Genomic DNA, 23,513 nt, shown 5'->3' with positions numbered 1-23,513 from the left:
AACTATTTACTATATAAACAAGAGGGTACATTTATTTCATAAATCTACACTTTTTTAAACAAAAGGACATGATTCTGGACATAAATGGCAAATGCTGAGAGGGTGCTTCTGAAAAGAGCCACAGGAGCTGATGGGAACTGAGATTTCAACATATTAACTTCATCAGGACTGTACAGGTTTCTGGAGCAACGCCAAGCTAAGCTTCCCCACCATCAGAGCACTGAAACAAAAGGATTACATTAGACTTCATTCAAAGAGCCAAAGTATACAGTAAAAAAAAATACAGATTACTGGAAGTGGGGGGAAATAAAATCCTCTGTAAAACGTGGCTTTCTTGGCTACAATGTAGTATATAAATAGAAGTGAGGACAAAATTATTAGTCCCTCAATGATATTAAATGTTTTTGTCATAATAATGTTTTTGTAAATGGAGCAAGGGATTTATTAACAAAGCATTTCTAAATATACTAGCCTTCTTTAGAAACCATAAATTATTTCTATTAGCACACAATAACAGAATTATTTCAGAAAAAAATAAAAGTTACCAGGTCAATATTAATGCTCCCCCTGACAACTGACATGTGCAATGACATGCTTTAACTCTGTAATGCTCAAAGACTGGAAAAATATCAAGTTAAAAGTGAAGGTTGTCTTTTTATTTACACAGTATAAAAACTTCAACGGTTTGAGCTGTCACTTGAGAGAGCATCGTACCAAAAATAAAAGAAATCAGTTAAAATTGCAAAAAAAAAAAAAAAAGTTGTTAATGCTCAAAAAGTAGGCGATGGATACACAAAGTTATCAAATGTCAAGAACTGGCATGAGAAATCTCATCAAGAAATTCAGAAAGAGCCACACAAGGCAGAACAAGCCTGGCAGAGGTAGGAAGCGAACGATTTCAAAGACTCTGGGAAGAAAACTAGCAAGCTGTATCTAAAGACCCCCAGAACAACTGCTGAGACACAAGTGAATGACTCAAATAAGTCTGAAATTATAGTCTCGAAGAGGACAATCGGTAGAACCCTGGTTTCGGACTAAGAAATATTTATAATAATCAAAATATTATAAATAATAATATAAAAATAGAAATAATAATGGTTTGGCCATGGTAGTTTTTGTTTTTTGTGAAATAATTTTGTTTCTGTGTGCAAAGTAAGTAAAATAATATTCCAAAATCAAACTTAAGATATTTGGAATAATACTGTCCTCATCTGTGGTACTTGATAGTAAGTAATGGCTGATTGGACTTATACCAGACCTTGCTACAGCCATCAGACCAGCTGGCATGAACTTCCTCGATCCATAAAACCGCTTCCCCATGATACCAGTCAGTGCTCCTGATGCAGCTGGCAGACAGCAGGAGACGGAAAAGGTTAGTGAAGGCACTTGCAAAGAAGACATTAGATATTCAGAAGTTGTTTACTTACATGCAGAACATACAGCTGCTGTATGCAGTTTAGTATGTGGGTCCACATACTAAACATTTTGAGTGTATTTTTTTTTTTGGTCATAAGGCATAATAGAGCTATTCAATTAACATTCAAGACTGCGGCTTAAATGGCACAGCAGTGTTCAAACTTTGCAGCTTTTTCTGACATGATGTTTTTCATAAGCTGAGGAAAGAGGAAGAAAAAAAAGTTTACTAACCTAGTGACACCCAAACATTTTTAGGATCATTTGAGACCTGGTAAGCTCCAAAACCTGCAAAGCCCCCAAACAGAAGCCCAGCAGCTAGGGAGGGAACACTGCCTGACAGAACAAACATACAGGCGGTCAGAACCTAGGAAAATATAAACCAACGAGGCAACAGCACCAATAGTAACACTTGCTGTTACAGAAAAATGTGATTATTTAACTTAACTATTTTAGGTAACACATACCTGCTTTCACGTAACCAATGACTCCTCCAGATGCTACAAGCGTGGCGTATCCATATCCTACCCAATCCACAGTCATGTTGGACACCTGTCAGGACCACAGCGTGAAGTTATGCGAGTCAACAAACACATTATTAGCGTTGCACATCGATTATTCAATTAAAACCTCCTCCTGATGTGAATCTAATTTGACCTACTGGTGTAAAAATACTTAAGGAGCTGTCCGAGTCCTGCAACACAGAGCTGTTGCTGAGCATTAACGGAACCAACAAAAAAAGTGAAAACATTGTAAGAATGTTCCCGCTGTCACACACCGCAGCCGTGGTTCGTCAGCTCTGGATCAGAAGTCGTTAAAGAAAAAAGGGGCGTGTGTGTGTCTGGCTTAGTAGATAAGCCAGACTGCTTTACTGAGCATTAGCACAAACTAGCATCACTGCTGCACCACACACTCAGAAGTTACACAATATTGCCGAAACCACTGTTAACAGTCACCCCGTAAACTTCGAAAGTAGATTCAATCTTAAGCAGCACTCTGAAACACTGACACTGTCGACTATGGAAGCTGAATTAAAATAACAATCCGACTTACAACCTTAGTCGTTCAGTTTGTCCTCTGTTTGTCACTGACATAAACAGTGTGGTCCCTACCAACAGCAGCTTGTTCTCCACCGAGCACAATTTATTGCTGCACTGTACGTTATGCGCTCTCGGATGCCGCATGCGTAGGCTTACAGTTCTGAGCAGATTTCTTTATGTTGTGAAACACATACGGCAGCGCTTAATAATAATAATAATAATAATAATAATAATAATAATTATTATTATTATTATAATATATATATATATATGTTGGTGCAAACAAACACGACCGATGACACTTAAAAGCTATTAAACTATTTTCTCTGCGGAATCACTACTGACGATTTATTGTCCTGTACTCTCCATAATAAACCGAGTCCTGCTTACTTAACGTCGTCGTATCATGTCAACCACTGAATGCACTCAATTGAGTAACCCCAACGCCACACGGAGCTGTTTTATGATAATTGACGGCCACTAGATGGCGCCACAGGATTATATTAGGTTGTGTTTCAAGTTCAAACTGCACCCCTCACAACAAGAGCTTTTTTTTTTTTCCAAATAGGCATGTACTTTGATTTGCATGCATCCGAAAAAAAATGGTGTCTTCTGTTGGGTGACTAAAATGATCAAGTTTAAGCTTGACAGACTGATTAAGGTTAATGAAGAAACACGGGTGAACACAAGCACTCAGCGTATTGCTTGTTAGAAATGCATTTGTAATATTTGCAAACGTTTGTATTCCTGACAATTCGTGCAATTTCATGTAGCCTTTCCTTTAAAGCACCTGTGTTTATGACTGGCATCGGCTCTGCAGATTTACTTCCTGGAATGCTCCCTGCTCACACATTCTCATTTGGTTTCAATTACCTGCGATATTGACTTCAATCCACCAGCCGCGCTTTCTCGCTCTTATCCAAAAGCAAGGTGGCGCTATAACACAAGTTATCTTGTTTAGAAAGCAGCGTTTCTATCGTTGGGCCCGAAACCGTCTCAACTGAAAAATATAAATAGATAAATAAATCACGAACTTTTATGAATATAACCAAGCTTGGAGATCTTTGCCAGTAGGACACATCCAGCAGGAGCTAGAGCGTGGCTGTGGGAAAAGAATATTTGTTGCAAACTCAGCATTTCTACGAAATTATTTACCAACTTCATAACTTCATAACGTTTGGGGGATAGGAAAAAGTGCTCCCGTCTTTGATCAGCCTTTTTAAAAGAAGAAGAAGACGTAGAAGAAGAAGGAGGAAGTCTTTCTGCCATTTCTAGCAATGAGATAAGGACGCGTAAAATACGCACCAAGATCTGTCTGTGTATTTAGGTACACTTGATAATAACAATAATGATTATAGCAATACTACTACCACTACAACAACTAATAATAATGGTAATAATAATAATGATAATAATAAAATGTACAAGATGCCTAAGGCGCAGTCGTGGCTATCGCCTTTTAAACACAGCTGGCGGTTGGGGAACATTGCCGGAGGCCCGGTGCTGTGTGCTGCTGGTTGAAACTAAGCCCTAGACCGGCTAGATATTCAAAAGGGACCCCGCTGCAGAACAAGAGTAACCTACTCTCAGACAGCTCTGCTTTAAAACTTCACTCCTCCCTTGCGCAGAGCCCCAAACAATATTTCTGATTCCCCCTCCCCACCTTCCTCTCCTTTGTCCAGGCCTGGTAAGGTCTATATAGCTGCAGGTATTGTGTGTGCAGTTAAAATGTGTTCGCCTTTGAAGTCAAACATGAAGGCTCGTTTAAAATATTAACGCCACAAAAATCTATAGTCTCCGTGTGGAATTTTGCAATTTAGAAAAATACAAAAAACAAAAATCGGGTTAAAGCAAAATTAATTGTATTTTCTCTTCCCCCGTTAAAAGTTTGTCCACCAGCACCAGTGTTGCACTTAACGCTTATAACACGCTGTCTTTATGTGTGTGATATGATATAGTGAAAGGTAGATCAATGACGCTATCTGCCAGCGAAGTGCCCCCGCGACTACGTCCATAGCAGCCAGTTTGCCTACGTGTGTGTGTATGTGTGTGTGATGCGTATTACTTCAAAGAGGAGAAAGGGGTTTTGGACAAAAGATTTGGCCATTGTCACCCACGTCAGCGCACGTGTTGCTCTGCTTTCTGTGTGCGTGTGTGCGCGTTTCTCATGTGTGCGTGTGTACCACGGGAAGGAGGGGGGGGGGGGGGGGTTGCTCATTCGCTCTTGGCCCGAGGGGTCTACATAAGTATGTATTAGAAATAAACAGTGGATAAATAAATAATGACTCTCACAATAGTATGGTAGCTTTCTGTGTAATGATGTTGGCAGTTAACCTTCAAGTTTTTTAACTTGACACAGTTTCATTTGCACTGACAATTCATGTTTTCTACCAAGCAAGACAAATCAGAGAAGAAAAGGAACGGAAAGGTTAACAGATATGTCCTTTTTAGTTTTATGCCAGGTGAAGACAAATATAACCTTTATAATTATATATATATTTATATTCGCTTTGTCCCAAGCAGTTTCCCGTATTTTCTCATATGGAACCTTTATTACTATTATTATTTTAAAAAGCACATCTTAGTTAATCACACTGTTTGTACGCACAATAAATCAAATTATTATTTGATGAAAAATCATATAAAATCCTCTTTTTTTTTCAAAACATGAAATGGACATTTTTTATTCAAAACTGATCTTTAAAAATATATTATTACAGATTTTTGTATTTGTTGGGGTGTGTTGTGTCTGCATCAATCACGTTAAATAGCCTAAATAATATCCATACTTTCAGCTCGTCACTTGTGAACGCTGTTGTTTTAAAAACTAATTAACTGTGACAGCTCAGACCTATTCAACACACAGACACAGACAAGCTGTTTCTTTTTTCTTCCCAGGTGCTCGCCACTCTCTGGTCCACACCCGGAGCAGTGCGCATGCGTCGCCAGGTGGCTCCACATATGGCCAGGTGAAGCGATTCCGGCCCAGGTAAAGGTTTACTTTTGCGAACGAAGGCTTAATGAAATAGACGCGTCGTCGGATCGGACCAAAACAAACCGCCAAAGGAAGCAGAGGATAAAGAATGTCAATTATGGGCAAAATGATGGAATGGCAGGTATGTATTGTTTACCTTAAGAAAAAGAAAACGACTGCAAAAAAGGGTGGGAAAAATACATAAAAACAGTAAGTGTCGACTTGTTGGATGAGGCTGCATGGACGCTATGAAATCCTGTAAAGTGAGGCGGCACAGTTCTGTAGAGGCTCCTGGATTTGATCACACTGGAGATATTTTGGAGTCTTTTGCGGAGAGCTATAGCCTGAAATGTGGAATTAACCATATTTTTCTTGTTGTTGTTGTTTTTATTCTGAATGTCTGAAGGTATGGATCGTTTGTTGCAAGGACATCGTGCGCGTTTCAGACACACGGTGAAATCCACATTTGTTTCATCATAAGTTAGACATGTATGGAAACAGACCTGAGGTGCTTTGTTAGAGGTGGAGCGATTAGAAAACACAGCCCGTGCTCGAACCATGTAGTTAGGCTTTCAAGTAGAAAAAACAAAAAGAAAGAATAACAATGATAAACTTTCCATGTGCTTTGCAGCTGTTCCAATTTTGCATGGCGTGAGCATGTCACAGTGGACTTTCTGTACAGTCTCATTTTTAAAAAAAAACGATCTGGGCTTGACTCAAAAGTATGGCCTCGGCTTGTGGATGCGTTGGGGATTTAAGAGAAGACCTGAGATCTTTGGTGGAAGACAAACACTCCAGTTTCAGGCGAGCAGGCCAGGTCTCTTTTGCACGGATGCATTGCTGTCGTTGACAGCCGCTCCACGTTCATTAATAACAACTGTTTGTTACAACAACAAAAAAAAGGTGGTGGTGGTGGTGGTGGTGGTGGTGGTGGGGGGGGGGGGGGTCTCCGTTCCACCAAAAATACCAAACAGGCTTTTAAAGGGGGACAACGCCTTAAAGCGCCGTGGACCTGTCTGCTGACCCACGACCTGGTGAGGTGAAGGCTCAACCGGCGACAGGACAGAGCCAGGCTCCCCCAGCCGCTCATTCAAATGAAACAAAGCCACGTTGTTGTGTTAATTATTGACACCAACCCCACCTCCGTCCCCCTTCCTCAACTCCCTCACAAGCCCTGCCAACCTTACAGGTAGCCAGTGGACCTGTAGAGCAGCTTTGAATAACTCACCCTTTTTAACATCACACTGAAAGAATGGCCTCTCGAGGTCTCAATAGGATTAAAATAACACTTTGGGAGTTTTTTTTTTTTGTTTGTTTTTTTTGCAGAAAAAAATCAGGGTTGGCCCCACGGTGTGTGTGATGGGCTGTTTTTACATCAAATTTAAAGTTATCAAGAGGTGGATAGAAGGGAGTTCAGTTTAGACAAAAAAAGTCACAGAAAAATATATTTGACAATTTGTTAAAAATGTACAATTTCTGGAGGATTCTTTAGGATGTGCACTTTTCCATCCTCCCAAATATGAAATCAAAATGATTGTAGAAAGTGTCCCAGGTGCAAGCAGGTCCCCATGCATGACCGTACCCTCCCTTCCTCTCAATAAAAAAAACCACACACCTCATTGAACAGTAGAAATAATAACCGTGTGTAGCATCTTGTTGCTTTTTTAGTCTTTACCTGTAATGCTGTCCATTGGTGTTGTGTGAGCAGATGGGGGGAATCAAACGGCTGTTGATATGCTAATGAGGCCCGGTGCCAGTGTTATTACAGAGCTGATCCAGCCCTTCACTTCCACCATTAGAGGGAGACCTCAGAGCGCAAGACAGACAACCAACCCACAGCTTCAATAAAAGTAGTTTTTCTGAGCGGGGAGCACAATTCACTGAGTGAAAACAAGACTAAGGCGATACCTATACTCAATATCCACCTCAACAACCCATGAAAATGCTCTGGAAATTAACTGATAACATTAAATATGAAGACTGCGAGGTAAGAGGCTCGTTTTTAATTTACTAAATTTGTTGTTGTTATATTATTATTATTTTTAAACATTCAGTAATTATTTTATGGCTGCTTTTTAAAATTGTTTTGATCCAGCTGTGAGATTCTTTTGACAGCTGTTAGAGAACATATTTAACTGCAAGATGAATAGACTGCATCTTATGGCTTTTGTTAAATAATAATAATAATAATAATAATAATAATAATAATAATAATAATAATAATAATAATAATAATAATAATAATAATAATAATAATAGAAAGCTGTTTTTAATATCGTCTGGCTGCATAAAAATCACAGCATTTTCCAATTTAAAACTTACATTAAAAATAAAATAAATATAACTAAAAAATTCTATTGCACGTGAAAACATTAAAGCATTAATATACACTTACCATGCATTAAATTAAAAAATAATATTGTGAGTGCTGGCACTGCCTGGTTCATTTTGCGCTTCAGTTACAAGCTCTTGGACTCTTCAGGTTTTTCTATCACTGCAGAAGCCGTTAAATTCTGCGTGTGCGTGTATGTGTGAAGTGCATACACTGAGTGATTGTTGTTGTTGTGGACACAGACGAAGTTTGGCAGTAATACCGGTGGCTTGTTTAAGGAGTGGAGGAGCCAGTCGGACGTGTTTTCGCCCGCGTCCTGTGAGGATAGAGAAGGACGGGAGCAAGAAAGCAAAAAAAAACAGAAAGAAAGAAAGTGGCACCTCCGCGGTCGTGTTAAATGGATTCTTTTAATTTACAGACAAACGGTTCGTTTCCTCCGCTGGTATCGAGGCAAAAACAAGAAATACATAAACAGATAAATAACATTTGCAGTCGCGGTCCGGCCGAGGCCCCAGTAAGTGCTGTTTCGTAATTTTAAAGTGCATGATTAGGCAGGAAGGGGAGTGGAGCTATTTCAAGCCGCGCGCAAAAGTTACAGAGCGCAGGATCCAGCGGCCCTGTCTCACACTGTGGGAATTTTATTTTGCTCCATCTTTCCGGGTCAGCGTTAAAGTTAAAGTCGGCGTGACTCTGGGTTTTTTGGAGTCGAGGACGGATCGGTGGATTAATTCGGCGGAGACGGGAGAGGCAGAGAGAGAGAGAGTGAGAGAGAACCATGGAGGACAGCTCGCTGTCGGAGTCTGAGGTGGAAAACAAAGGGACAAGCGGTAGAAATGAGCCGGCTGGAATGCCCATAGCGTCGTCTGCTGGATTTTCACCCAGTTCAGAGGTGCACATTGTTTCCTTCCCTGGCTTCTTCATTCCTGTCTGTGGTCCACCTCCCTTCCCATTCCTGTCTTTCTTTCACTTTTGCGCTTTGGCCTGGGACTCTTTTAAAATGCCCCCCTCCTCCTCCTCCCTCTCTCTCTGATTCGTCAGACGAGGTGAATGTCCCTCTTTTTGTGTGTGCCTCTCTCCGCACACTCTCTCACTCCCTCTTTCTCTCTCACTCCCCCTCTCTCTCTCCCCATCTCTGATTAGATATACTGATTCCTCCTTTCAATGGACGTCATTTAAGCGCAGACTCCTGCCTTGAGTTGCGTCCTCCGCTTCACGCCAGATTTCCGTCTATTCTTTCCTTGTTATTAAGTATTCCTGTGGTATTAATTGTAATGAATGCGTTCTGGTAGGCGTCCGAGAGGGAGACGAAGAAGCGGCTCTTTTTTTGGGGCTAATATGAGCTCGAGCGAAGGGACGGTAGCACTGTGATAGAAGCCCGGAGAACAGTGGGGAAAAGAGGGTTTACCAAGAGAAACTTTTCAACCTCGATCGGCCAGCACCGCCGAATATCTGCATTGTTAGAAGCAAATGAAGGGCAGCTGGGATCTAACCATTTATTTCTGATGGATTATCGTCCTGCTACCGAGGCACATATCTGATCGCCGGGGCCATCGTGATCTTTGCAGGAGAGAAGAGTTTTTTCGGGGGCCTTGTTCTTTTTTTTTCTTTTTTCTTTTTTGGGTTTTGCTGGTTAATTCCTTTTGCTCTTTCCCCCCGCCCCCCAAAGACTCCGTGTTTTTGTGAACTGATTACTATAATAATCATTTTTTATTATTATTGAGTGCCACCAAAAATCCTTACAGATGTTAGTGCACAGTTTTTCCCCGATGGTAAGTTGCTGGAGTCTCCCACTATCAGATACTTTCTTTCTCTGCTTGTCTGCCTACGAGATTTTTTTCTTTTCTTTTTTTTTATACTTTAAGTTTTTTTTCCCCAAAGCGTGCATGCTTGAAATATCAGCTGAGCGTCCTGCAGATAACAATTTAAATTAAAAAAAAAATGTCAGGACTTTCCTATTTAATGCCGTTTCATTTTCTGGATTTTTAAAAATTATTATTTATTTTGCTCATGTGCTGTCAGGTTATTTGCAATTCCCAAAACTTTGCGGATGTGTTGTGGGTGTTGTTGTTTTTTTGTTGTTTTAAAAAAATCCCTTTCCCCAATTAACTGGAATAATTCAACACAGATTCCACACTTGAGCTAATTCGTGTCATCCACTCAGGGGCATATTTGATAATGCCCGCAGAGCATTCACATGTAAAAATATAGACGGACGTTTCGCTGATTTATGACCGCGTCCTTTATTTTTATTTTTATTTTGAACATATTCAGGCTAAAACGCACTTTTCCTTCTTTCCTTACCTGCCAGGATCGTCACGACGGCACCAGCAATGGGACAGCCAGGCTACCTCAGCTGGGCAGCGTGGGCCAGAGTCCCTACACGAGCGCCCCTCCGCTCTCCCACACACCGAACTCGGACTTCCAGCCCCCGTACTTTCCCCCACCCTACCAGCCCATCTACCCGCAGTCTCAGGACCCTTACTCGCACGTCAACGACCCATACTCCCTCAACTCCCTGCACGCCCAACCGCAGCCACAGCACCCGGGCTGGCCGGGCCAGAGGCAGGGTCAGGAGAGCGGCCTGCTGCATCAGCACCGCAGCCTGCCCCACCAGTTGTGCCGGGAGTATCGCAGGGAAGTGCTCCTGCCATCCGGCCACGGCATCGATACCGGACTGTCGGACTCTATCCCTATCCATGGAATACACCAATCTTTAGAAGACGTGCAGGTGAGGCAGCGTTTACCTGGCTTTCTCTTTCTGTGGAATTACTCCATTTAAGTAATGAAAATAGAAAGAAAAAAAATGAAAGAAAGAAAAGGAATAATGCTGTCATTAAGAGTTCGAGCACCACGGGTGCCAACCCGCTATTATCCGTAAGAGTGAGGATGTGTGTGTGTTTTATTTAAATAAATAATGAAATTGGTTCTGTCTGTTAAGAAATCAGGTACTAATCATAGCAGTGCTGTAACTGGATCATGTTTATCGTATTAATATTAGCTGATACAAAACACGACTGACACGCAGTAAATTAGGTTCGGGGAGCTCATTGCAGCTCTTAAAATAGCAAATATACAAAACAAATAAATGCGTGGATTTTTTTTTCTCCCAGTATCGTCAAGGTGGTTTAAGACAAAGCAGCACTCATTTGCAATTTATTTCTGTCATGAAATATATTTTCAAAAAACATTTATAACGATGTTCGTCGACACATGGCTTTTGTTCGACATCTGAAAGTAAAAAGGCATGAAATACATGAAAAAAATTGATGTCTCTATTTTCACGAGTAATTTTTTTTTCGTGTGGTTTGATTTTTATTTATTTTCTCTGTTTAAAATAAAATAAAATAAATGAAGCCGACGCTTATTTGAGAACAATAACATGAGAGTGTACTGCATGCACATTAACAAGAGAATTTTACTTTGCTGCACGGAGCTCAGGCAGACGTTTTACTGAAGGTCTGTGATGGACGAGCTTTTAAATTTATCAATAAACTCCATTTATAATAAGAACATTACACAAAAATTCAGAAACAAACACCAATAATTCGCTAATTAGTTCATAGGCCTTTAATAGGCAGCGCCGCCGTAATTACTATCCAATCTAGATTAGAAGTTTCCTTGTGAGTACAGCCAATCTGAGGGCGAAATTAGGTCAGGATTATGGGGCGACACAGCTTCGTTATTTAAGTCTGCGTTTGTCATCTAATCAGTGTAACCGGTCGAAAACACACATGGACAATAATAACAGGTATGGGGCCTCGGGAGCCTCCATGTTGGGTGATTCTGGCTGCTAATTGTGTCAGGCTTTGTTCCTGCCCCGCATCCTGAGGTGCGTTTACGTACGCAGGACCGAGGCTGACGTTATTAGGTTTTTCCTTCTCTTTCCTGCCTTTGTGCTTAAACGTATACTTTTTTTTTGCATTTGTGTCATAGCCTGTTGAGGATCAAGGAATTCACATCCCCGACCAGACTGTAATTAAAAAAGGTAAGCAATTTCCTCCGAGATACAGTACCATGCATGTTTCTTCAAGCTGCACACCACTAAGCAACACGCACACGCACAAACGCCATTCACTATTCTGCTCGAGAGAGCTCGATGCAATGCGGTAATGCCTGACTGATCCTAATACGCAGTAGCCTATTTTTCATTACATGGTTTCCAAGTGCGTCAAACTGGCTGCACCTTTTTTTCCCCTCGCTGATGGAATTTACTGTCAGCGTTTCAGCGCAGCGGGGAGATGAGTAGAGCTGGTGGGCTTTGTAGGCCCGCGTGCTATTGATGGTCAAAGATACAGGCCTCATAGACGATCCTGGCACTTCAGGAAGCCAATAGCTGCAATCACGTAGCGTGGTCAAATCTAAAATGGGAGTTGGTACCGTTGGATGGAGCACAGGCCTGCTGTGTGTAGGATGATAGTCTGTCATTCAGTGAGGGGAATCAAAACTAGGCTTGGGAAAGAAATAAAATCACTTGGCTGGATGTTTAATATGGTGAAATGCGATTGTTTAAATATATATTTAGGCTACTTTGGTGAAGGTTGTTGGATTGTGCTGCTGCTGCTTCAGTCCGTCGTGTTTATTTGCTGTTAAAATTCAGTGAATTGTATTACTTGACACAACACGAGGAAGTCCCATTCTTTTCGTGGCCATGTTTAAAAACGTTTTGTCAGGTCAAATTAGAACTCGCTGGATAAGATATGGAGTGATTTTGCTTCCCATTTCTTCCCATTTCTTCGTTTTTTACCTCTTTCTTTCTTTCTTTCTTTTTTTAAAAAAAAATAAAAAAATCTTTTTAAACATTCTTTCTTTTTTAGTCTGTCTATCTGCAGATCAACATGATAATTGGCTTCTTATATTAGTAATCTCAAGAGTTCGTTTAACTCCTATTGTCTCTATTAGGCTCCCTTGAGCCATTAATGTCACAAGTGATCTATCCAAAGGCGCACAGTCCCCTTTGTCTCCGGTTACTGCACACCAAAACGGTGTAAAGCCCAGCACTGCTGAGCCCCCCTTCCACATACACACACACCCCTAACCCACTATCCCCCCACCCAGTGTGAAATCACACACGGGGTACGGTGTTTTGCTGGATACCCAGGATATGTCAAAATAGGTAGACTTTACAGGATCTCTCGGTTGGTATGGTTGCTTTGTGCGGAGATGCTGTTTAGGGCGCACACATCCTTTTATTTCTCATTGTCTGCTGCATAGTTGTCTACATAATGTCATTGACTGGTGTTTTTTTAAGTAATAATAATAATAAAAATAATAAAAAAACAAAAGAGCACAGACGAGCGGAAGTACTCTGGCTTTCAGGCAGGTATATTTGAACGGAAATCAGGTCTCATAGTGCTGATTTTTACTGATTCTGCAATATATTATTATTATTATTATTATTATTATTATTATTATTATTATTATTATTATTATTATTTGCCAGTCTTACCGAACATGTACACATGTTGTGCTAAACTCCAATTCCGGGGCCTAACCTCAACCCCCCTTCTCATTTAGTTAAGGCTCTGCATTGCATGAAATTCACTGAGCACGGTCTCTCTCTCTCTCTCTCTCTCTCTCTCACCCCGCAATCCCTCCCTCCTTCCTTCTCTCCATCCCGCCATCCCTCTCTCTCTCTCTCCCTCTCTTCCTCCCTGGCTATAGGTCCAGTGTCTTTATCCAAGAACAACAACGTCTCCGCAATCCCAGTAAATAAGGACGGTCTTTTCGGAGGGGTGGTTAACCCCAACGAGGTGTTCTGCTCAGTTCCGGGTCGCCTGTCCCTTCTCAGCTCCACATCAAAGTACAAGGTCACGGTGGCAGAGGTGCAGAGACGCCTCTCGCCGCCCGAGTGCCTCAACGCCTCTCTGCTGGGCGGGGTGCTGAGGAGGTGAGTTTGACTGGGAGCCTGAAAAAAAAAATCTCCTCTCTCTACTCCCTCTTTACCTGTGGGTTTGTGCGCGTGCGTATGAAACTCGCTCTACTCCAATCATTTCTTTCAGCGAGCGTGCATCTCTCCCTTTCGCTCTTGCTTTCCCATTCTCTCTCTCTCTCTCCTCTGTACCAAGAATAATTAAAATCGACCAACCATGACACCTAGCTCCTGCATTTAAAGCAGGGGGGTCTGTTAAATTCCATATCAACTTCCCAAGCGTACTGGGTATCTCTCTCTCTTTCTCTCTCTCTTTCTCTCTCTCCCAAATTAATGTAGGCCTAGTCTGTTTCAAGCTCCGCTCTATAGGCCCACTGAAGGCATTACACATGAAAACATTGGTCTCCAGTGAACTGTCTACAGAAGTGCTGCAGACACACAGCCAGTAATAGCGCTGCCTATTAAGTAGGACTTTATTTATTCAGTTTGTACAGTATTTGCTGGTAGAAATAAAAGGCGGAGGGGGCTCCTTTAGTATTATTTATTGTTTGTAGCTATCAGATATGTGGAGGAGGGTGAAGCTCACGTCCGACTTTAAATCACATCCACTGTTAAATTAGCCAAAACATATATACAGCTAATCATTAATGGTTATGCATTAATCATTACCTTTATATGTCTGTTTGGATATATATATATATATATATATATATATATATATATATATATATATATATATATATATATATATATATATATATATATATATATATATATATATATATTCAAAGAAAATATTCTTGCTCATATATTAGCCTCCCTTATACAAATTCCTCCACATGAGCAACACTACAATGAGTTTCTGCTTTGTGTTACTGTCACAGGGCCAAGTCTAAGAACGGAGGAAGAAGCTTAAGGGAGAAGCTGGATAAAATCGGTTTGAATCTACCTGCGGGCAGACGCAAGGCAGCCAACGTAACCTTGTTGACGTCACTAGTCGAAGGTAAGTCGGATACCGTAAATCACGTTCCCACTCTTGTTGCTCCCGCGATACCAGGTGCTTGCAAACTAGGTTTTTTCTCTCCTCTTTCTCTTTCTTTCTTTCTCTGTGTTGGAAATCAGCATATGCGCTCATCCGTGTAATGTGGACCGACTTTGCCTCGCAAGTAATAAAGCATGAAGGATGTGTGTGTGTGTATGTCTGCGAGTGTGTGTGAGAAGAGAAACACACACACACACACACACACATATATGTATATATAGTGAGAATGGTGCTGGTAATTCTAGTGGCTTTGCAGCGTTGGCCTTCGCTTTCAGGAGCACACTTGCAGGTCCACGGCTGGCCTAGTTTATACACTGGATTAATTTGTGTTGAAGTCCAGTTAATTATTGAGTGCTGCTTGTTTATTGGGCACCGCTGAGCTGTTTCACCTCATGGATGAGAAGTCGATTGATTTATTAACCCTGCATTGTTTCAAACGTTAATATAGTCTGGATATAACAGTACAGAGCTGATTTTTAATGGTGACTTAATTCTTTCGTTAATAGCTTGCCATGCTTTGGCTTTCGGTGGAATTTTTATTGCATGCAAATGGCGTGGCGCTGACCTATTGGGAGCTATATGTTTTGGGCCTATTACAAAATAAATTAGTCAATTATTGTGCGCAGAAAAGATGCCTTTTGCGCGACTGGATAAATCCATTCTGCTAGCAGAGTTGAACCTTATTATTCAGTGCAGTGGTATTTGGTGTGCTGCTGGTTTCCAAAGGTGAAAGCCTGCGATGCTTCATTGGTCCCCGTTAATCATTATTGCAGAGGAGCACCGAATGCAATATTCATTGTGTTTCGTAGAAATTTGGTGCTGTATTGTAATGAGCCTGGAGAAATGTTTGATTGTGGGTAATAAGAGGGTGGTGGCACGTGGGGGGTTGGGGTGGTGGATGACAGAGAAGGGTGGGGGGGACTGAGACAGCCGGTTATTTATTGAAGGGACGGTGGGTTTTCTGTGCTGTCATTGTTTACGATCCGCTCCATTTTATGGAAAATAGCTTACCGGACTTGAGCTTTGATGCTAATTGGCGCATGCGTTCTTCCGGAGCAGAGGCTTATGGGCAGGAAGCCCCGCAGTAAAAACTCAACTGCTTCAGGAAATTAAAACCAAAGACTTGGAAAGAAAAAAAAATCCACCAACAAGAGAGGCGAGCTTGGGACGGAATTAAAGCAGAAAGTCTCATAAGTGAAGTTTGCAAAGGCAAAGTGAGATTTAGGTGTAGCCTTTTAAAATTGCTGTGATGTGCTGGACTTTCAATAATGCGCAGGCATTGGTAATCAATGACATGGTGTCGAGCATGACGCTCCGTCTATACTTCACAACCACTTAAAGGTTCTCCTCCATCTCTTAAGGGTTCCCACGGTGTGACGGAAAGACGGGGTGCACTGACAGCTCGCAGGGCCAGCTTCATTATCATTATGATTATTATGATTATTAGTATTATTATTATGATGTCATCATCAGCAGCATCATCATCACTGACGCTGTTGGGAACGCACAGGTGCCTTAACCCTGCCGTCTGAACGCACAGATTGGACGCTGTGTTCGGGCAGGGAGTGTGAACTTGTCTATGCTTGATGTAACCATGCTTTATGGGCAAACACATTCAACCTCATTTCTTTTCGTTCTCAGGCGAAGCGGTGCATCTTGCCAGGGATTTCGGTTATGTATGCGAGACCGAGTTTCCAGCCAAGGCAGTAGCTGAATATGTAAACCGTCAGCATTCCGACCCAAACGAACAAGTCCAAAGAAAAAACATGCTATTGGCCACGAAGTAAGTGCTATTATCACATTTCACCATGTCACACCAAATGCATGCCGCTCTGTGCCAGCACAGAATTTGATCGAAGTGCTGCTTTTTTTTACACAGTTTTCACAGGTTGAATATTTTATTTTGCATTATTTTATTTTCTATTTTTTAATTAGAGTACGCTACGTCAGACACGTGACCATGATAAATAAAAAAAATTAATAAACAAAATAAATAAACAACGCGTTTGCCTCATACATATCGGGCTAGTGTTACCGAGTAACAATTAATTAATAATTAATTAATTAATTAACTTCTCACGCTTCTCACCTGTTTTAATTATAGACTTAATTCACTTCCTTGTTTTCCTTTATTATTATTATTATTATTATTATTTAAGCAGGTGCCTCTATATGATATCATAAATTATAATTACAAGGCTTGCTAAATATAGCGCTGTTCAATATGGGCCTTTCGCCTCATCCATTCGCGCAGCAGCATTTTGTTTACTGTGAGATTTCAGTGACACTGACACATAGCTGGTTTTCATCCAGCACACTGTTGGTGTTTATGCATTAACTAAAACATGGGAAGTCCTTACAGGGCAAAGAAAAGCAGAGGCAGCATTTAATATTGATGATAGGCTGCTATAATCAAACAGCTGTTAGCCATAACTGCTTATTATAGGCTTTTTTTTAAATGTTAATATACAAGTGGCATGATATGGTGAGTGTATCTGTGTTAATCCACCCTTAATGCTGGAGCCCCCCTAAAAGGAATATATGTATTTAATAATTTGTCATATATTGCTAAATCGTTGGTTTTAAATGATGAAAATAAAAGGATGAAAGCAGGAATTTCTTTTTTTTTTTCATTTCTTTGTCTTTCCTGTTTGATAATCAGCGACTAAAGTTCAGAGTTGACGCTGCAAAAAAAGAAAAAAGAAGAAAAGAAGAAGTTCATTATATTTGCAGATCTTTCCCTGTGTAGTTGGCTCGTGTATTATGATTTTTAAAAATGATTATTTATATTTTAAAGTAAAATATTGCAGCTAAGAGATTAACTGTCACCTGTTTGTAGCTCCAGGACATTTTCTTTCCCCAAATGTTATTTTTGGAAACGAAGCGAAGGAAACACGGGCTCACACAACAAATTTTTCCACGCAGATATGAGAATGTGATGAAATAAGTTTCTCTTTTAAGCTCCAGCCGGATACTTTTGACTCGCTTTAAGCAAGTTTAGGATTTACAACCCAGCACTCCCGCTGGGGCATTTCGTTTTGCAGTGTGTCCACTTGAATTTAGCCTCTTTTTCTTGTATTATTGGAACATTAAATTTGCATGCAGAGATTTTCTGTCTCGGTCATTGACACCTCCTGTCTCTCTGATTTTAGGCAAGTCTGCAAAGAGTTCACAGACCTGCTGTCCCAGGACCGCTCGCCGTTGGGTAACTCGCGGCCACAGCCCATTCTTGAACCGGGAATTCAAAGCTGTTTGACCCACTTCAGTCTAATTTCGCACGGTTTCGGAACCCCTGCACTGTGCGCGGCCATCACGGCCCTGCAGAACTATTTGACCGAGGCTATCAAAGCCATGGACAAAATGTACCTCAACAACAACCCCAACAGTCACTCAGATAACGGCACTAAAGGCGGAGACAAAGACGAGAAGCACAGAAAGTGATCTTTTTTTCTCTCTCTCTCCATCCCATCTTCACCGAGGGCCAAACCGGCCCCCCCACGCAGGGGCCCTTCTTCTGCACCGACCCCACACCCTTCCGCCCGGCGCACCTCTGGCCCCAACCATCCAATATAAATATTATAAATACCTTATAAATATTATTGATAAAGTTAAACGTGCCACTTCCTGATCTTGCGCGGTTTTACATGTTTTTTTGTTTTTGTTTTGTTTTGTTTTTACATCCCACTTTGGATTCAGGAGCAGGGGGAGGGAAAAAAAAAAAAAAGAAAAGTCGCAAGAATCTTCTTCCATCACCTGAACCATATGAAATGTTATTTAAAAAATAAAAAAAGAAAGAAAAGAGGAGAAAAAAGCTGCAGAGGAACAGCTCCAGGGCGAGGAAAAGCTGTATTGCCTCACCCAGAGGACTTTTTATGTACTCCCCTTATTTTTTATGAGCTGCAACGGATGGACTGAAATCCAGCGACCCCTCTATATCTCAATTTTACGATTGTGACAAAGAAAAAAAGAAGAAGAAGCTAAAAGAGGACGAATTCTTATCAGTATTGTGAATAGTAAACTTGAAAAACAACGAGAAATCCCACAGATCTCCATGCCATGACTTCAGTTGTAGACTCTCTCTCTCTCTCTCTCTCACTCTCTCTCATTCTCTGTCCAAGCGACCAACTTGAACTTTTTTGAATTTCAACACGATTCACGGTTATATAAGGGAATCAGTGTTCATGTATGTATATATTTATTTATGTGTAATTTAATGGGAATTGTAAATATGGTGCGTCTGTTGAAACTTCTTTTTTTTTATTTATCTGGTGCCTCCTGTTTTAGTGGGTTTGAATATTCGGTTAGTTCTTCATGTGATTTTATGGTTCTTAGAAAAACAGAAGTTTGGGGTAATTTTTCATTTCTCTGGGATATTTCAACTCAGCCCTCTTGTAGCATGTTGAGGCGACATTGAAGCAAGTGAACAAATTTAATAGAAATAAACTTCCAATTTTCTCTCTATATATCATCCTTATTCAGTTTTTTTCTTTAAATTTTATTTCAGACAAAGCATAAGTGAGCCCCCCACCCCCACCCCACCCCCGAGGAGAAATGTTCTTGTGTGTGTGTGTGCGCGTGTGTGTTTCTATTTTTCGTTTTTATACGAGCTTTTATGTGTTGTGCCAATCAGAAATACGTTCCCACCTCTTGTTCTCTCCTTGAAGCAGCATAAAAGCAATAAATGGAATATTGTCTTTTTTTCAATGTTCGAAAACATTCAAAAACATTTTTTTTGGGGACCACCTGATATCTTGTTATGTCCGATAATGTCCGAAAATTGGAGGCGGTTTTAGCTGTATTGTATAGACCTGTGCTGGCAATAGTTCCTATGCCTGTCAATGTATTATAGTCCTTTGTTGCCCAGAAAAAAATAAATATTTGATACGCTTCATCTCGATTTTATTAATATCTTTTAATTTTTTATTCACTGCTTGATATACCCGGGTGTTTTTTTTTCTTCTTCACGATTTTTTTGTCTTGGTATTTTCCCCCCTATTCTGAACGGCTACAGTAATTGAGTTTAAGTCTCCCCTGACGATTGCTCCTTGCAATAAGCAGCTGAACTCACTGTTTCCCTCAAGTATAATAAAAAAAATTCTTACTTTAAACTCCCTAGTTCAGAGCACAGGATCTTATGCAGGCCAAATGGCTCACAACAATGGATATATTCGCGTTTGAAGTGTGCAGCGCCACCCCTCCAGCTAAAACCCTCTGAGATGTATATAGGCCTGGTGTGCAATGTTTTGTTGTTATAGGCTATATTTGGCTCTTCTTCGTTGATTCTGTGCCGGATCTTTATTCAAAGACACGCATCAAATATTTGTTATGTTGTTTCGCCTCTCAGTGTAATCAATGAACAATCAGAGAGCTCAGTGTGGTGGATTTGTATTTATTTATTTTCACATGTGTCTATTCCGTGGCATAACCGTAACACTTTTTTTTTTCACTTTTTAACAACGAGTCTCCAGCTCTAAACTACAATTTCGCCTGATTTTGTGGCTGTGGTTCTGAAAATGTGGCCATTTTTAAATTTGTATTTATTTATTTATGTATTTATTTTCGTACTTTGTGATGGCAAATCTGGCGCTAGGCTTTTCCCCCCCTTTTCTTTCTTTTTTTTTTTTGTGTTGCTGTTGCATGAGCTGCGCAGAGCGGCCCATTGCATAACATTTAAGCTGCGTTTGATTGTGTGCTGATGGCCTGGCACCTATAGTTCCGAATCAATCTCGTCTGCGGCGTGAATCAGTCTGGTGATATATGCATTCTCGTATTGTTTCTTGCTTTTCCCCATTTCACTGTCTGGTAACCATGCAGTTTAAAATATTGTAACACTGGGAGATATGGCACCCCACACCCCACCCTTCTCCCACCCCACCCCACCCTTCCCCTCCTTCCCCTCTTTCTCTTCTCCCCGGTCTCCTCGGCAGTCGTATTTATTATCTGCATGATTTTCGGGCCTCAGTTTAATTCTGAGGCAGTTGTTTTGCAGGAGGGTGAATGAAGCCTAACTGTACATGTCCTTGGCATAATTGCGATGCACAGTGCTGGAGCAGGTGAAGCGAGGCATTGTCTGTCAGGCCCTGTTTTTGTTGGCTCAGTCCTCAGATTGTGTGTGGGATCCTGTCCTCAGGCACAATAGCTCACTCATAAAGGAGAGAGACTACCCGGCTGCTCCTGCTATGGTGGATGTGAGGTGGTGGTGGTGAGGAGGGGGACTAGCATAAATAGTCACTTTAAGGGGAAAACAATCGTATTAAAACGGCATTCATTGGCATTAGCGAAAAGGAAGCCCCTCGCGTGTGTCATTAATGCTAATGTTATTTAATAAATTTATCGGGGCCGGGCTGAATGAAAACAGGTTTTTTGACGGTGAGACAAACGCATTAGAAATAGTCATATCGGTGACAATGGTGGAAATTTGTGCTCGTTATTAGCAGGAGATGAGGAGGATCGAAAGGCCTGTAATTAGAGCGTGTTTTAAATAGAATCGGGGTGTTAAAGAAACTCGAAATCCCATTGTTTGCCTTTGTTTACACCGATACCGGGCCTGCAATTGGCATGGATACCTTAAAAATACAAAATTGGAATTTTACCCTAATTTGATCTTAAACAGGTAGAACTAGTTTCTCAAATGCCTCACAGCAAAAGTCATTTACAACACACACACACAAAAAAAAAGGGGGGGGGGAGGGGTGAAATTTGAAGAGCCAGTCAGCAGCTGAATTTGGATAATTCAATCCCTAACTGCTGGTTGTCTCAACTAAACCAATTACAGCTGATTCCCGTATAGTAATTAATAAGTGTGAGGCCTGTTGTTATCAAATATATTCTGGGAGAATATGTGAAACAAAATATATTCCAGGGGTTACACTGATAAATTTGTGTGATAGAGCGTGATGGCGCTCAGGGGCGAGAAACAACAACAACAAAAAATTCATACAGTATGTGTCTATGTGGCTCAGTGCAGGGCTGGTATTTATAGTTTGCAGCAGAGATGTAATGAAGGACAAACACAGACAGAGCCAGTCAAACCGCCTCTGTGTGTGCGCGCGCGCACTTTAGCCACTCAAATCTAAGTTTAAAGGCAAAGCAGCAAAATTTAAACAAATGACACTTATACGGAGGTTTCATTTAGAGGAGAAATTAATGCTTGTGCGCTGATACTCCAAACATATTTATTTTTTCCACGCTAGTCGCCTTCGATTGATCGCCGTCTTTCGGGGTTATAACTTTTCATCTCCAACCAGCTGCACATCACTGCTGCGCTCATCACTCCTGTATAAATGTGTCCCATCCACTCTGCACGCTGGGAGCCTTCTTTATTATTATTATTGCTATTATTTTGTGGTCAGAAAGTATTTAGTTGATAGTGCTGAGATCATTGCGGGATGAAGGGACTGTCTAGATGGCCTAATTACCCCGTAGCGGCATCACTACAGCAGTCTGCACTGTAACGCTTGGAGGCAATGCTTTGGAGCTTGCTTGCCTGCATGGGAAGATATAGGGCAACAGTCTATGAGGCCCAGATTTTCTCTCTGCACTGACAGAAATATTATATTGGTATGACTGGAATTTGATTCAAGTCCAGCTGTGTTCCTGACATTTAACAGGGGGATCTGAGTATTGATGGAGATGGAATACATAGTTTAATGTTTTTATTAATTCATTTATTTATTATTTCGCACTACTTTATATAAAAAACCCAAGATTCTTTTAGTACCCACACAATGCGGGAAGGTTTTTGTTGATTGATGGAGCAGAGGTGTTTTGATAAAGGCTTTTGATGGACTAAACATGTTGATGTTTTAGAAGTAGTAAGAGAGGGCAAAGTCTCAAATAATAGCAAACAGATGGTCATTTTATCCACTGGAGTCTGCTATGTAGAACGACTTGTATCTTATTTTTACTATCGGCGCATTTCAAACTGCCGACTTAATAATAAGTAGAGCGGACAAGGCGCAAAAGGTTCCCCTAAAAGACATTTGATACGGCTATTGGCGCAATTGAATTATGGGATTTTCGAAGTTTGCAATGAAGCGCAAAATGGCTAATTGTCGTCAACTCTGACATCAGCCGTCATTTGCAGCTTATCCCCCCCACCGCCTGGCTCTGACCCCCTTTCGGCCCCCTTGCCCATTCAGCAAGCCAGGGCTCAGAAGCCAAGAAAGGTCAATGACTTCACCAAATCGCCCTTGATTACTTGAGACATTAGGTAATCGATTAGAAAACATTAAGTGACTTTGAATAAACAGAGGTACTCCTGATAGGCATTAGAGCTCAATAGTTCCACCTCAATATGGCTCATTCACAAAAATGAAAATGAGAGGTGTGTGAACATAAACAGCGCCCACACTTTTCTGGAATATATATATATATATATATATATATATATATATATATATATATATATATATATATATATATAGTCTTCTTCTATCAAACACTGAGATGAAACCGAGCTTGTATATCTCCAAATATATGGAAGATGAGCGGATTAAAATTGTGTTAATATTTCCCCATTCGGTTAACGCAGTTTATTTTCTAGTTTTAGTCATTCTCCTTCTCTCCCTCTGCCTCTCTCCGTGTCTCTCCCTGAATCCTCTGCAGTCAGCCGGGGGGGAGTGTCGCCCCGGGCCAAACATATGCTTCTTTCCATTGCACTAATCCAAATGCAGCGTGGAGGAATAATTGCTCGAGTGGCCGTGGCTTCGCAGGGGCTTTGTCCCTCACTGGCTCCCGTCAGCCAGGCACACGCCATTTCAATCAACTCTCTCTCTCCCTCTCTCTCTCTCTCTTTCCCCCTCTCTCTCTCTCTGCATCAACCTCCAGATCTTTTATCAAAC

The 23,513-nt window shown here is 41.0% G+C and overlaps 2 protein-coding genes across 7 annotated transcripts; one reads left to right on the top strand and one right to left on the bottom strand.

The window, feature by feature from the left end:
• Positions 1 to 5: 5 nt before the first annotated feature.
• tmem14ca (transmembrane protein 14Ca) lies at positions 6 to 2,595 on the bottom strand. Of its 3 annotated transcripts, none has more exons than XM_085172566.1 (5): positions 2,467 to 2,595; positions 1,881 to 1,965; positions 1,648 to 1,749; positions 1,259 to 1,346; positions 6 to 220 (listed from the first exon to the last, which is right to left on the bottom strand). In XM_085172566.1, the coding sequence occupies exons 2-5, from the start codon at positions 1,954 to 1,956 to the stop codon at positions 163 to 165; spliced, it is 324 nt and encodes a 107-aa protein (XP_085028692.1). In that variant the 5' UTR covers positions 1,957 to 1,965; positions 2,467 to 2,595; the 3' UTR covers positions 6 to 162. The 3 variants fall into 3 exon arrangements, with proteins under 3 accessions (XP_085028692.1, XP_085028693.1, XP_085028691.1); XM_085172567.1 differs by having other exon boundaries at positions 2,470 to 2,587; XM_085172565.1 differs by lacking the exon at positions 2,467 to 2,595 and adding an exon at positions 2,075 to 2,454.
• Positions 2,596 to 5,261: 2,666 nt separating this feature from the next.
• On the top strand, positions 5,262 to 19,561 carry tfap2a (transcription factor AP-2 alpha). 4 transcript variants are annotated; one of them, XM_085172561.1, is made up of 7 exons: positions 5,262 to 5,569; positions 10,068 to 10,487; positions 11,693 to 11,744; positions 13,421 to 13,646; positions 14,513 to 14,631; positions 16,312 to 16,453; positions 17,823 to 19,561. In XM_085172561.1, exons 1-7 carry the CDS (start codon positions 5,537 to 5,539, stop codon positions 18,109 to 18,111), a joined length of 1,281 nt encoding a protein of 426 aa, XP_085028687.1. In that variant the 5' UTR covers positions 5,262 to 5,536; the 3' UTR covers positions 18,112 to 19,561. The 4 variants fall into 4 exon arrangements, with proteins under 4 accessions (XP_085028687.1, XP_085028686.1, XP_085028685.1 ...); XM_085172560.1 differs by lacking the exon at positions 5,262 to 5,569 and adding an exon at positions 6,793 to 7,414; XM_085172559.1 differs by lacking the exon at positions 5,262 to 5,569 and adding an exon at positions 7,820 to 8,648.
• The last annotated feature ends 3,952 nt before the right edge of the window (positions 19,562 to 23,513 follow it).

Source organism: Neolamprologus multifasciatus, chromosome 9, assembly GCF_963576455.1.
Source record: "Neolamprologus multifasciatus chromosome 9, fNeoMul1.2, whole genome shotgun sequence".
Taxonomy (NCBI): Eukaryota; Metazoa; Chordata; class Actinopteri; order Cichliformes; family Cichlidae; genus Neolamprologus; species Neolamprologus multifasciatus.
Note: the sequence above shows the minus strand (reverse complement) of the source record. Positions and strands in the feature narration are given on the sequence as shown.

Excerpts from the sequence above, each read along its gene's own strand:
- tmem14ca (XM_085172565.1), bottom strand. The coding sequence starts at position 2,164 with ATGTTTTCACTTTTTTTGTTGGTTCCGTTAATGCTCAGCAACAGCTCT. Across the intron at positions 1,347-1,647 it reads AAATGTTTGGGTGTCACTAG|CTGCATCAGGAGCACTGACT; the intron begins GTTAGTAAACTT and ends GCTGTCTGCCAG. Across the intron at positions 221-1,258 it reads GGTCTGATGGCTGTAGCAAG|TGCTCTGATGGTGGGGAAGC; the intron begins GTCTGGTATAAG and ends CTTTTGTTTCAG.
- tfap2a (XM_085172559.1), top strand. The coding sequence starts at position 8,535 with ATGGAGGACAGCTCGCTGTCGGAGTCTGAGGTGGAAAACAAAGGGACA. Across the intron at positions 10,488-11,692 it reads AATCTTTAGAAGACGTGCAG|CCTGTTGAGGATCAAGGAAT; the intron begins GTGAGGCAGCGT and ends TTTGTGTCATAG. Across the intron at positions 16,454-17,822 it reads AACATGCTATTGGCCACGAA|GCAAGTCTGCAAAGAGTTCA; the intron begins GTAAGTGCTATT and ends CTCTGATTTTAG.